The sequence below is a fragment of the Sinocyclocheilus anshuiensis genome, unplaced genomic scaffold (genome assembly GCF_001515605.1).
Source record: "Sinocyclocheilus anshuiensis isolate Anshui unplaced genomic scaffold, SAMN03320099.WGS_v1.1 scaffold694, whole genome shotgun sequence".
Lineage (NCBI taxonomy): Eukaryota > Metazoa > Chordata > Actinopteri > Cypriniformes > Cyprinidae > Sinocyclocheilus > Sinocyclocheilus anshuiensis.
In genome coordinates, this window is record NW_015542477.1 from 1,035,350 (window position 1) to 1,050,217 (window position 14,868).

Genomic DNA, 14,868 nt, shown 5'->3' on the forward strand with positions numbered 1-14,868 from the left:
ATACAGTGTGTATGTATGTGAGTATAGTTATATATCTTATAAATATAATTATAAAGTAATATTTATATATTACATAATAAATATGTAATAAATATTTACAGAAATTTATAATAAAAATGGAATAAGTGGGTACTGTATAATAGGTTTTATAAATTACCATTCTTTTTTACTAAAATCTTATTTAATATGACTGAACCTCCCTAACTATAGGTATATATGTATGTATATGTATGTATATATATATGCTATGCAATAAACTGATTATGGATGACCAGTGCAGCAATCAGAGTGAGAATGTCTCTGATGTGTTTGATAACCATGCACTAGACTTATATTAAAAGATATTAGAAAATGCTTGCAGTCAATCAAATTAAGTATAGGCCTATGAACTTTGACCAAAGATTTGGATGGTGCTCAACACGTTCCTGGCATGTTCCAGGGCTTTTATTGCAAGCCACTGTGATTAGGCTTTTTAATCTTGGTTCTGGACATTCAGTATGAGAGTGAATGTCCAGAACAAAGCTTTAAAAGCTTTATATTATTATTATTTATTATTATTATATTATTTTCTATCATCACTGGAAGCATGCATATAAGTTATGAATTTGAATTAAAAGATTCTCCAAGCCTTGTGATCACGAGAACTAACGAGTGCCCGGTTTTCTGCTCTTAGGAACACAAATTTGTCATTTGCCACCCACACAATTTTTCAACTTTGTGATGCACATAATGGGTAGAAGCCTGTAGGGGACATTAACGCTTCTTCAATCCATCCTTTAGGCATTATTTAAATATTTTTTAATAAAGGACACTGATGACATTTTTACAATTTCAAATAAAATTAACTCAAGGTTTAGCCAAGTTTTTTTTATAATTCAAGAGTCAGTTGGTGCATTTTCGAAAACATTTATATAAGCAATAACGCACAAAAGACTAAATGTTTGAAAACTGTGTTTGGTCACTCTTGCTCTGAATGTCCAAAACAAAGATAACAAAGCCTAATCAAAGTGGAATGTTGAGTACATGCCAGAGAGGTGCTGAGCACCGTCTAGATCTTTAGAATCCTTGGGCATTTACAAAAGGTCAGGCCAAAGTTCATAGGTCTTTACTTCATTTGAGTGACATTGGTTTTGTCACAGAGCAAGCACTTTCTAATAAAGAGGGAATCCATCCTGTGCGCTCAGTAGACACAATCCCATTACGGACAAAGTTGGTGTGTAGACAGATTAGGAGAGATTAAGCTCTGAAGCAATCTGTGCCAACTATGGGTCAACAACACCAGAACCAAACTTGATACTTGATACTTGAAACTTGATATCACAATTACTTTTATATGGAAGTTTGACTAATGCGAATGCTGATGATACAGATGCCATCTAGGGAGGATGTGTAGCTTTGCATATATTTAGAAGATGCGAGGTAGACTTCTTTTAAGTCATTCTTTAACATCGTTTTGGATCATAAATTATTTGAGGTTCAAAAATGTTTCAAAAACAAATCTGCTGCTACATTATAAGTGTCTGTTGCTGGATGAGTCAGAAAATGTTTAAATTTTCAAAAATAATCAGCAGTCCTGTATATGATGGATACTAGACTTCAATTCATTTTCTGAATAATTCTAAAATATTTTATTTGATTATTTGTTTAGAAGTTGTTTAGAAATAAGTACATCTGTGTTTATATGTGCACTACAGTCTTTGACACTTTTGTTACCTGGGATTTACCTCTTTCTCAACAAGCCTGCCCACTCCCTCCCTAAAGTGTAATTACAGATGCCTATGAGCTCTTCTGTAATTACCTTTGGATTAAATCCTAAGTCTTCACACTTTGAACTAAAAATGGACTTTAGATTTTAGGAGTGAAAGACTAAGGTCTTACTGACTTATTTTTGTTTTTTAATTTTTTTAAATACTTATAATTATCAACTTCCACAACGTATGTAATTAATGTAACTAATGATCTTAAATGTGTCATTTTGTGTTGTTTTTTCTACAGTTACATCATTAAAATGTGTTTGTGTGACAGCTTTAACTCGCTTAATTAAATAAATGAATGTCACACACTTTTTTAGAGAATGCTTTGATAATTCGTTCGGCATTTATTATGTCCTAAAAATAAAGACATATATTCTTAACTTAATGTTTTTACTCGACTGTAGCTATTTAAGTGAATTCTTAGCAATAAGTGGATTACACTCAAGAAATATCCTTAGGGTGCCAATTCTTGCACCAGTGAGACAGGTGCCACCTGATTGCTTGAGCTCCTGGGATTGGTGGAGAGACTTTAGATAAACATGATGCCGTTGGACTGCCAGTACCTGATAGGAAGGAACAGATGGAAGTAAAGGCCATCTCAGTGAACACTGACTGACGCTAAGAGATTTACCTGTGTTGGGCAAAGGGGGATTTCATAACAAGCTTACGTACACCTTTTGTGCAAGGAAGCACCTTTAATATGTAGGGATATAATTACATTTGTAATTAACTATTCGCTACACATCAGTTTGATTAAACAAAAATCAGTCATTTTAAAAGATTTTTGCATCTTTTTGTTACATATTTGTCTTTAGAGGTATATGTTAAATAAAAATAAAATAATTATGTATTTTAAAATCAAGACTTAAAAGCAATTGAAAGTATATATTGAATAAAAGAAAACAATTTAATGACCACCACTCAACAAAAAATCCTTTCATATAAGTCAAAGGCTTAAGAAAATTGCTCAGGGGTCACTGGATTTCCTAACCTGTTGGCCATCTGGTGCAGCGAGACTCCTACTTTATCCCTACATTATCTTTCTTTTTGGGTTTCCTTAATGAAGTGTACTTTAAGTCACAATCTTGTTTGTGAGAAAAAGGACAAATAAATTATTAATAATGGAAATCCTACAATATATACACATTGTTTTATAACTAAAATTGAGTACAAACAATGTGTACAGTGCTATATTAAGGTACTGTACAAGGTGAATGGTCTATGTTTAGCCATGACATCAAGTTGAAGTGTCCTGCTCACGTTCCAACTGCAGACCAGCCATTTCCATTTGTGTAGGGATATTTTATTTATATTAATTTACTTTTTTAAATGTTAAATAAAAAGATTTGCATTTTGAGTAGCTCAGTTAGGTATTGACAGAATACAAGATAATTTAATAGGATCAAATTCGAGTTTCTCACCTCATTTGCTAATTTTTTTTTTTATTTAACTGATTAACACAGACACATGAATTTAGCTGAAATAATGCTTTTATTATTCTGATGTTTATTCCACACAAAATACCACGTCTTTAGACTATGAAGATTATGCACTATGTGTATTAAATATTACCATTAAATGTATTAATTATATTTTTATTATTTTATATTATTATAAGAAATGCGTATGCATTTTACCAAAATGTATTTAGATGCTTCATTACTATATGCAGTTCTGATAGATTGTATTTTACTGGCTCTGTCCTATCATAATTAAGTGCATAACGTTAAGCTGGTGGTTTGGTGAAGACTATTAAAGGAACGAATATACAAATTCCTTTTTCAAAGAAAACGTCAATGTATCACACTGTATCTTCTTTCAAATCTGGAATAAGCTAATCATATGTTACTAAACTACTGTAACAAGCAGTATGATGATTTATTTTGATTTAGAACCATTTGTGTAAAGTAAAAAAACAGACTTATTGGCTTGATACAAGTGAATTCAATTGTAAATCAGGCTACATTTGAGATACACAATCTTATCCTAAGACATTACTCTTTTCATTTCCAAGGATAGAAATGTCATGCATTTCATACTAAACCATTTCCCTGTAGTTCTTTGGTTTAATTCCCCATTTTTATTTATAAGCGTGTTGTAGCCCTAAATAGCAGGTTAAGTGTTTAATTGGATTGACAGAAAGACAGCAGCTTCTACAACAGAGCACCAGCCAGCAGAGCAAAGGTCCGAGTATAAAACCCTGCGCCTCTGACTTCACCAGACAGGCTGCGGATTACCAGAGAGAGGGAGCAGATCACCCTATCGCCCTACCAGTGAAAAGGTAAAAACTGCACATGGTTTCCACATGGTTCTCTTCCTTTTTAATGCATTTATAAAAGCCTGTTTTTAAGATGCACAGAGTCATTGACAACCTATTAGTGTCTCTTTTTTATTTTATTTTGATCAGTTCTTTTTGAAATTGTAAATTGCGCACACAATCTTTCTGATTTCTCTTCATGTTAGTTCTAGTCATATATTCCATCCATGTGATTTGCATGCAAAAATAATCTCAAAGTCTAGTTGACTTTGCATATTTAGAGAGGTTTACAGCAAAGCATCTGAGTTCACTGGATGAGCAATGCCGTACAATCTTATATTAAATTTGGTTGAGAGAAAAATAAAAGTGAGGCTGAAATCTCATTGGATGAGATTAGCTCTACATTCACACACACACAAACACACATCACGGCTTTGTATACACACATAGTGATGTAGAGGCAATAAAGAGTAGGGATAGACGCACACAATGTTATTTTAGTATCACTGAGGTGCTATTATATATTTTATTTATATTTATTAATATTTTCTGTTTTTTTTTATTTTAGTTTTTTTTTTTTTACAAATATGTCTATACAGTTTTCATTTTTATTCTAGTTTTAGTTGTTTTAGTACAGCAAGTTAATCTAAATGAAAACGAGAAATGTTGCCTTGGCAACTAGCTGAAATAAAAAAAGTTCAAATTTGTTATGTTTAATTTCAGTTAATTTTATTTAATATCAAATAACACAATTTTTTTATGCTTTCAGGTTTAGTTTTTGTTAACTATAACAACACTGACACACACTCACAGTCTTGTCACCTTGACAACAGGCCTGTTTTTTTTAATCACTGTTCATAATATTCTCTTTTTCATTTATTTCAGGAAAATCCTTCTACGATGGTAGACAAGTAAGTTTTATTCCCTTTTTGCTCTCACCTTTGAAAATGTATGCTGTTCTCATACAGAAAACAGCTGCCTAATTTACCATTTTATTTAGCTTGTTGTACTTCAATGACCAAAACAATTTATTAAACATTTATAGAAAGTAATTTAGGTAGTAGAGACCCTCTGGTGAACTCCAATATTGTTGGATATCCAATATCTCAGTTCTTTCTCAGTTTTTTTTTTTTTTAGATTTTAAAATTATATTTTTATTTTGTATCCCATGCTTTTTTTGTCACTTTATTATATTATATTCACGTTACAGTAGGTTATGTCCAAGCAATGAGCAATGAGTCTGCAAACTGTAAACATTGTTCATGTTTTGAATGATTTAAGAGATCAGAAATTAATAAACCACTTAATATAGCATACCTAAGTAGGATAGGATAGGATATCTGGTACGTTTCCCTGAGGGAAATTCAACAGTAGAAGCAGCACATATTGAAAAACCATTACATGTGTCAGTTAGGACGTTCTTGTAAGTTTAGAATAGATCTTATCAGGTGGGAACATTCACTGGAGTCCAGCATGAACGTGTCATAAGCTGGCAGTCACAATCAATTACCAGGCATCCCCTTTGGAGTAAACACAAGCTGCCTCCGTTCATGGAGCCTGGATTAGCACAGGTTAGTCCAGGACTTGGCTTTGAAGTGTCTTAAAATACTAAGCTTTAACAGCTTGAAGAATGCTCAGGACGAGAAGGTCAAACCTGCAAACACAAATACAGTGCTCAGGTAGAGGTGACTGAAGAGGTTAATACCTGAGGTATAGGCCTAATAGGACAAGAGACCCATCTCACTCCTCTTTGCATCACACCCTTTTACTAACTAAACCTTTATCTTGTTTTATCGGTGTTTACTGATAAACCACAAACCATATTTCTTACTGTTTCTTTTCCCCATTTTCCCTTTTTTTTTTTGTATGTTCAAAAAGAGTTTTCAAAAAGACCAGTGGAAATGGCCAGGTATGACTGAACTCAGCTGATGACTTGCTGTTTTGTCAGTTCCTCATTATATTGAATTTTCATATTACATTATATGTATAATATATTCATATTACATTTTGACGATACATGTATGTAATGCACTGTTTGTGTTTCAGCTCACTCTCTACTTGGGGAAGAGAGACTATGTTGACCACGTTGACTCGGTTGACCCTGTTGGTGAGAAACTGTCTGCATTTATTATTGAAACACAGAAAACAGGTAATATCCAACAACTAAATTGGAATTGTCTCTTATTATTAAACAGAGGGTGTACTGAAAATCGATCCTGCAGACCTTGGAGACAGAAAAGGTATTGCCAGTATCAATGTGCCTCAATAAAACAGAACAATATTTAATAGTAAATAACAGTTTTTTTGTGAAAACAAAATTTGAAAGAGAGGTCAAAATGACTTTAGGATAATAGAAGGAAAATGAATGGATTCATGTAAAAACCAATGTTTGACCACTTTCTTGCTTCATGCAGTTTGGTTCAGCTGGCCTGCGCTTTCCGCTATGGTCGTGAAGACCTGGACGTGATTGGGCTTTCCTTTAGAAAAGACATCTGGATTCAGCACATACAGCTATATCCTGATGCAGGCCACAAACCCACCCTGACAGAGATGCATGACACTCTCCTGAAGAAAGCTGGAGAGCAGGGTCATCCCTTCACTTTTAATGTAAGGCATCTGCCAGATATTTTAATATATATTTTCTTTTGTTCTTTTGCCACTTTTTTATTATTTGTTACTTTTTATTATACCATTTATTTATTTACTATTTATCACAAAATAATCTGCCTAGACATGAAAGGACTTTAATTGAAATGATCTGCCTTTCAGATTCCTACCAACCTTCCCTGCTCTGTTACACTTCAGCCTGGCCCAGATGACAAAGGAAAGGTGAGATGAAAATAGGACTGAATGATATATATTATCTTCAAATAGAAATGCGCTGAATGGACTTGCTCACGGCTCTGTTCTTGCAGGCTTGTGGTGTTGATTTTGAGGTCAAGGCCTACTTGGCCCAATCAGCTGATGACCCCGATGAGAAGATCGACAAGAAGTAAGTGTGTTACTGGTTATTTTGCGCATTCAATTCATGTTAAAACACTGATAATTCACTGAACTTTACTAATCATTTTTTTCTATCATCTCCCTCCACAGGGACACCTGCCGTCTTGTCATTCGCAAAATCCAGTTTGCTCCTGATAACACAGGATCTGGACAAAAAGCTGAGCTCTGCAAGAGCTTTATGATGTCTGATAAGCCTGTTTTTCTGGAAGCCTCTCTGGACAAGGAAGTATGTAACCTCTGATGCACTGCAGGTTTTGATATTTACCAAATCAAGAAGAAACTCATGTCTTTTTTGTCTTGATAACAGATCTACTACCACGGCGATCCCATCCCAGTCACTGTTAAGATCAAGAATGAGACCAACAAAGTTGTGAAAAAAATCAAGGTTACAGGTGAGATTGATTAAAAAAAAATTCTAATAATTCATAAGTTGTATATATGACAAATAATGTAGCTTGACTGTTTATTATCAAACTAATTGCATGACTACTTCCAAATAAGTCAATAAATGGACATGAAATGCTGCTTTGAGTTGTCGAATATGCAAAAAGAATAAGACCATGGAGTGGTACAGGAAAAAAAAAATTAGTAGATCTAGGAAATCAGGTGCCAGGGATAACAGTTAATTATACATTTTAGTAGTCATTTACATTTATTTGTTAAAAAATAACCACAGAATGCAGTCATTGACCAATCAGAATCGAGAATTACACCAGGTGGTGTAATAAATATAACTGATGTTGCATTCATTATTCTCATAGTTGACCAAACCACAGACGTCGTTCTCTATTCAGCCGACAAATACACCAAGAATGTGCTGTGTGAAGAGTTTGGGTGAGTCTTATTTTCTTCGACAGGGGCTTATTTTCTTGTATGCCAGCTATACTGAAGATCTCTTCGCTGATCAGTCTTAAGTTCTCTAAATTGTCTATGTGATTCAAATGCAGGGAAACTGTAGAAGGAAATGCAAATTTTGAAAAAACCCTCCCAATCACTCCTCTGCTGGCAAACAACAAGGAGAAACGTGGCCTGTCGCTGGACGGCAGGCTTAAAGATGAAGACACCAATTTGGCCTCAACCACTATGTGAGTGTTTGTTTCGGCTTTACAAACGTTCATGAAGAGTTTTACAGAACGCCTCATAAAAATGAAGTAAACGTGCTCATAATCAAGTTTTTACAATACATTCACTTCGTTGTTTTTCCTATTTTCTTCAGAATAAGGGGAGGTATGGATAAGGAGATGCTGGGAATCCTGGTGTCCTACAAGATCAAGGTTAACCTCATGGTATCAGGAGGAGGGTAAGGAATTCTTTCTTTGACAAATTTGTCCAGTTTGTGCTAAACTTGCTGTTTATAAATAAATGACAATTATACATTTAATATTATTACTGTTTTTAATTTATATATTTATTTCTCTATTTTTCAGCCTGCTGGGAGGCTTGACAGCAAGGTAAATGCAGCTGAAATGCATTATGAGAAATCAGAAACGCCCCTTTATCTAACCTTTTGTTTTTTTTCCATACAGTGATGTGACAGTAGAGCTGCCTCTGACCCTGATGCACCCTAAACCCAAAGGTATACCAACTTTTTCATCTATATAGCCATTGCCCATGGTTTTAAACGACGTCCAAACATTGTTCGCCAATGTTTATCACCATAAATAATCTCACTCCCTTACTTTGTGTTTCCCTCTCTGATTATAACAGATTGAATGCCCATATCAGATTCCACAGGACAGATGTTATCCTCGAGTACATTCCCTCAGCACTTTCACAGCAAGACAGAAGAAGGAAAGTCGCACGGCTCCCCATTAAACAAAGAAGGCATTTCAGACAATGCCAGGAGTACCTCACAACACAAAAAAACACATTAGTATCACTTAGCAAAGTCGCTAGGTCACATTGATGGTGATAAAATGACAGTTTAAAGAATAAATCCAACTTGAAGACGTAAGTGTGGGGTGAATGGTTGCCTTGAGGTTCTCAGTCCAGGAATAACATACCTCTTCTTTGTGAAAGTGCTCCCTAATGGTTGTCAACTTACCTATAAATGAACCCATAGGATACAAAGTGTGTCTGAGCGATGTATTTCAGTGTATGGAGTTTGATCACCTCATTATGTATGCTTGTGTTAACTTGTCTTGCGTAGAGTCTAGAGCCATTTAAACCAGCAACATTTAAATCACAGCAACTCATGTGATTTTGTGTCTTGTTTGTTTTGTCATGTGTGGAATTTTTGACTCTTGAGTCATTAAACCAAATAAAATACCTATAAAACCTTCATTGACATTTGTTTTTATATTGAGTACTATAAATTATAAAACATGAATATAGTTTAAATGTTAGAGAATTGATCAAATGACAGCTGAGCTGACTAAAGCAATTTCAACAAATTGCTGTTGTTCAATGATTTTCAGACACGCTATTTGTTGGTCAGAACCCAGCTACTGGGGCATGTCGTCACGAAAGGTCATTATAAGTTAAATAAGCTTTTTTTTTCTTCTGGGCAATAATAGTGCCCAAATTGTAGGCAGTGACAGAAAATCTGGATTATTAACTAGCTCAGATGTCAATGTAAAGTTAATTATGGGTAGAGATATTCATTTTATCATATTTACACATTGTAAAAAGTGCAATTGTCACCTTAAAGAGCTATTACTGCCTAATTAACCCTTTGTAACCCTAAATATTATGATTTGAAAAAAAGTTATTTAGACCTTTAAGAGTTCAGTATCAATAAATGTATTATTATTATTATTATGCTAAACTATCAATGCAAAACCTCACTTTACTTGCTCAAATTTTGTTTTAATTAACTGTTTTCTATGTATTTTGTACCCACAACATAAAAACAACTAACATCAGCACTAACTGCGATTTAACATCATTTAGCAAGTGAGACTGTAAGCTGTTAAACCTGAGATTTTTAATCACAGGTGGACATGTAGTAATCCGCACTTAGCGTGTGTTTACTTAAAGCATATTACTGGTATTAGAGTCCGAACTCATAGAGAGACTCAAAACCCTGACCCAAGGGTTAGGGGTTTTTTTTTTTTTAAAGAGAGCACAACGAGCAATGAACAAACTCTCAGCCAAGATATCTCCTTCCTCCGGACCCCAACCTGTCACACTTCACCTGCCCACACCAGGTAACGTTTTTCAGCTTTTTCATATAGTCTGTTGGTGCTTTCTTTTTGGTCTGGAAATCTGTTATTGTAGAAGTAGGAAGGAAAGGCATTTGTAATTCTTTAAATGTCTTGTGTTTGTTCTTCTTAGCAAGTGAGAAGGATCCTCAGGAGCAGACTTTAGTTCAGGATGAATCTGATGCAGAAAGACTGTCTAAACGCTGTTGCACTCGATGTCCATTCCGAGCCGTACGGAGGGTGACATGTGGGCTCATTTTAGGGGCTTGTGTAGCTGTTTCCTGGGCCTGGGGTACTAATAGTGCTAAAGAGACTCTGATAAGACATCCCGCCCCGTTCTTTATCGTTTGGTTTTGTAGCATCTGGAACATTCTCTTTTTTCCACTCTACTATCTGTGTCATCTTCTCACAGAGAAACAGAAGCAGTTGCCAACCACCGAGTTCAGGTTAGAAGAAAACATTTTTAAATGAATGTTGTTTTATATACACTCATTAAAATAAAGGTTCTTTATTGGATGGTTCCATGAAGAATCTTTACTATACATGGAAACTTTCCACTGGGCATTGCACTGCATCCATTGCATATTAAAAACTGCTGTTAAAACGCTATTTTGTAACTTTTATTTTTAAGCATGCATATCTTTATGACTTGCTCATGTTGGGATGCATGTTTTGCAGTCCAAACCCCCAGCTGTACATCTTTCATGCAATATTAATTTTCTAGAGTGCAGAAGCAATTAAAGCAAGTTAAATCTAAATAATCATTATTGTATATAAATCTTATTTTAATTTAAGCTGTTTAGTGCAAGCTGCTTTCAGTCTCTAATCATCTCAGCTTCTACAGCTAAACAAATGACAACTTTTCATTAATGAATCAATGCCTGGGCCAGCAGCCCATTATCAGTGCAAAGTCATCACTGACACTGGCTGCAAAACCTTCAGCAATATCAGATGAGATAGGCTGCAGCTTTATTATAAATTGTAGTGTGCATGCACAGAGTCCTGACTAAGCTGTATTTTTACACATGGGGTTTAGAGTTTTCTATTTATAAAGTAGCCAGCTAAAACTGCATGCATTCTTCTTTACCAGTTAAAGATCCGTATATCAGTTTATGTTGCAGAATGTTCACATGCAACAAACTAATTCCTTAAATTATCTCATAAGTGGACAGGGGCAAGTTGTCACAACCCTATATATACATATATGTTGTCACAAAAGTTTAATGTGTCAGAAATTAGATTTTTTGTCATTGATCTGTTTCTGATAGAGAAATATATACTAATTTCACATCAATAATGCAAATAATAGAAACAGATAAGTATGTATATGTATATAACATTGACTGTACATATTTTAGATTCATGTACATTGGACAGTCAAGGAAAAATATAAAGTTTATTTAAGATACATTTACCCTTTTGTGACAACATACCCCAATAGAGAGACATTGTTCTGACAAATATTTTTTAAGGAATACATTTTAAAACATTAGAAATTCATTCTTTTAAAACATATTTGACAACGTGCCTCTGATTTCAAAGGTTTTTGAATTAGGTTTTACAAACCCTCTGATAGAGAAAAGACATGTTTGTGTTATTGGACTTTTTACTCAAAAACGACTTACTAAGATAAAGCTTATGTGACAACTTGCCCCAGGCCAGTCTACCCTATTTCCTTACTTAAAATGTATGTGATAGAAATATGTTATGTGTCAGCATTGTTTAAAACTTGATGGCATTTGGATGCGTCATGCTGTATATATTTTGATCTTCTTGTGAATTGCAGAAAGTGCAGTCAGTTCCTGGGTGAAGAGTTGACTGTAAGGAATGTTCTGAAAGGAGCCGCTCCATTCTCTGTGCTATGGAGTTTATCTGGTTATTTGTACATGTTGGCACTTTGCCGCATCTCCAAAGTGGACGTAAGTGCTGTCCTCTGCTGCAGCCAGGCCTTTGTTTTCCTCCTTTCATGGATTGGACTCAAGGACCGCTTCATGGGTGTCAGGGTGAGCAATCAAATAGGATAGTGTTGTGTGAGTTATTTTATTATTGCTTGTTTTATCACCAGTTTTGAAGTAATCTGTTTTTTTTTTTGTTTTGTTTTTTTCGTATTTGTCTATTCTGTATTTAGATAGTGGCTGCCATCCTGTCCATAACTGGCATTGTTATGTTGGCCTATGGGGATGGTTTCCATAGTGATTCAATCACAGGAGTGGCACTGGGAGTTGGTTCAGCTTCAGCTTCTGCTTTATTCAAGGTCAGCACTAGTGGTGAGGATGTGAATTCATCCCAGTGACTCTTTTGAATCAGTTCACTAAAAAGATTCATTCAGAATGGCATAGTGATTCATTCAGTGACCTTGTCAAGTTATGCAATTACTATAAGCGTTTAACTGATTTGTTATCAATTGTCAGTGTCTACTAATGTAAGTGTGTCCACTACAAACCTCCAGAAAGAGTGTATAAGGTTAAGGGATTCCTTTAAACTTGTATGTGCGTAAACAACTGATACAAATGTAATTTTCTGCAGTTTTATGGTAATAGTTGATGTTTTCTTGTCTCAGGTGCTTTTCAGAAAGCGTGCAGGAAATGTCCAGCCAGGCGCTGCCTGTGTGTTGCTCTCTTGTGTGGGTCTGTGTAGTTTTGTCCTCCACTCCTGGGTGTGTGTATTGCTTTATTTCACACATGTGGAATACTGGCCTCCCTCTCAGCACATCCCCTGGGATAAACTCCGTGACATGGCTTCTCTACTGCTTGGTAATTTATGGTTTTGTTTTCCACTACACATTATGTAATAATGATTGTACAATGTTAAAAATTACTTATGCCTTATATAAAATATTTTATTTGCTTTTAAATGAGGTACCTTTTATTTAATTTTCCTGTCCTGTTTTCTCCTAAGTTTTCAATTTGCTGGTAAATCTGGGAGGAATATTCACGTACCCCAGTTTAATTTCACTGGGAATTCTCTTGACCATCCCAGCGAGTGCAGGTATGTATTTGATTATAAATAAGCTGTCAAATAAACCTGAAGCCTCACAGACATATGCAATAGAGCGCTGCAGTGATTATGTATTTTTGTAGGACAACAACCCAATAGGATTTTTACTTTTGGATTATTGCAGAAAAGCTCTGTGACCAAAAACGTTTATGCTTCTTACAAGTTTAATTCATCATGAATCATGATGAATCACATAAACACAACTTTTATGATTTATGAAACCTAAATACAATCGGCAAAAGTAAAAAGCTAAATGTAATCTATAATGTAGGCATGACTTTAACAACTCTTTCAGTCTTAAATACATTTTCCCTGAAAGTTTGCGTTAGAACAGTTTGCAAGAGCCCAAATATGAACACTGGCTGTAAAAGTGGACTAGTGAGTAGATGAGTTTTCCTTTTTGGTGTGATGATATTTAATGTCCCTGACAACCTCTGGAGTCCTATTTAGCCACTTAGTAACCACCTTTTTCAAGGTAATAAAAGCTCTGATGGGGGATTTAAACGCTCAAAATCTGGCAACCACAAACATGAAAGGCTTTTTACCAATGCAAGATAATGCAAATGCCAATACAAATAGCAAAATAGCCAGCAGGCAAATATCACATATGATTACGCTCAATAAATCAAGAGAAGCAGAAATACATGCAATTAATTATGCGGCCCTATCTGAACTGAACCAACACTGAACTGACTTGAGCTAAATATTGACACTATTGACTTGCTTTAGAGCTGCTTTACAGCAGAATCTGAACTGTCTCCATGGATGACTTTCCATAATTGATTCTGATATTTTCCTGAAATAAAGTTGACTTAACTGACTTTACTTGAAAAATCATAAGGAGCTATTACTAAGACATTTTATGTTGTAAAATGAAACGCGAAAAAAAAACTCATTCAAGAAACCCACTGACTTCATGAAGTGCAAAAATACTCATTTCTGGGTTTGGCCTGCAAAAATATTTCATCCCTGCAGCACTCTGTAGGCCTGCGTGTGTAAATGTGATTAAGCACCAGATGTGTCGTATTTAATTTTTGCACCTTGAGAATTGTCAAGTCTATCACTCTCTTTTTGTCACTCGTAAGCTGTAGATACATTTGTGACTGAAACTCTGCAAATGAGCCATGTGCGAGCGGCGGCAGCCAGCATCATCTCAGTAGGGTATCTCATGCTGCAGCTTCCAGAAAACTGGGACGACAGCACTTTGCACTGGCTCAGCACACTGTGGCGTGGAAACTGGCGAGAGGACAGTATAGTTGGAGAGGAGACTGTAATGGACACTGCTGGGATTGCAAGAGCAAAACCCAAACCAGCTGTAATGACACTCAACTGAGCAGACTAGCTTTTGATTTTAAGTGTTGGTGTGATAACATCATAAAATCTTTTGTGTGTCTGTGTAAATGTAACTACTCACATTGTAGTTCAGTTTTCATGTTGTTTGAACTTCAAAACATCTTTATTACTGAAGCTTTATTACTGAACTATCAGATTCAATGATGATGATAAGATAATAATAAAATGAATGGCAAAAAAATTTACATTTTTAATAAAAATAAAAATAAATAAATTTAATGCATATGTAACAGAAACATATATGTTTTAATTTGTACAAATTTTAAACTTTCAAAGACCGTGTGTGTGTGTGTATACATATACATATATATATATATATATATATATATATATATATATATATATATACAGAATATAGACA

At 34.8% G+C, this 14,868-nt stretch overlaps 2 protein-coding genes across 2 annotated transcripts; both read left to right on the forward strand.

The window, feature by feature from the left end:
- The first annotated feature begins 3,951 nt into the window (after positions 1–3,951).
- On the forward strand, positions 3,952–9,295 carry LOC107693934 (arrestin-C-like). Its single transcript, XM_016493494.1, is given in 17 exon segments — positions 3,952–4,035; positions 4,897–4,922; positions 5,890–5,920; positions 6,058–6,118; positions 6,207–6,251; positions 6,426–6,428; positions 6,431–6,618; positions 6,781–6,840; positions 6,927–7,003; positions 7,105–7,240; positions 7,322–7,406; positions 7,776–7,848; positions 7,962–8,099; positions 8,231–8,314; positions 8,442–8,465; positions 8,541–8,590; positions 8,722–9,295. Coding segments are annotated over 16 exon segments (1,071 nt in total). The 5' UTR covers positions 3,952–4,035; positions 4,897–4,911; the 3' UTR covers positions 8,727–9,295.
- A 792-nt stretch (positions 9,296–10,087) lies between these two features.
- LOC107693883 (solute carrier family 35 member F4-like) lies at positions 10,088–14,487 on the forward strand. Its single transcript, XM_016493416.1, has 7 exons — positions 10,088–10,163; positions 10,291–10,603; positions 11,944–12,160; positions 12,286–12,411; positions 12,718–12,910; positions 13,056–13,145; positions 14,240–14,487. The coding sequence occupies exons 1-7, from the start codon at positions 10,091–10,093 to the stop codon at positions 14,485–14,487; spliced, it is 1,260 nt and encodes a 419-aa protein (XP_016348902.1). The 5' UTR covers positions 10,088–10,090.
- Positions 14,488–14,868: the final 381 nt, after the last annotated feature.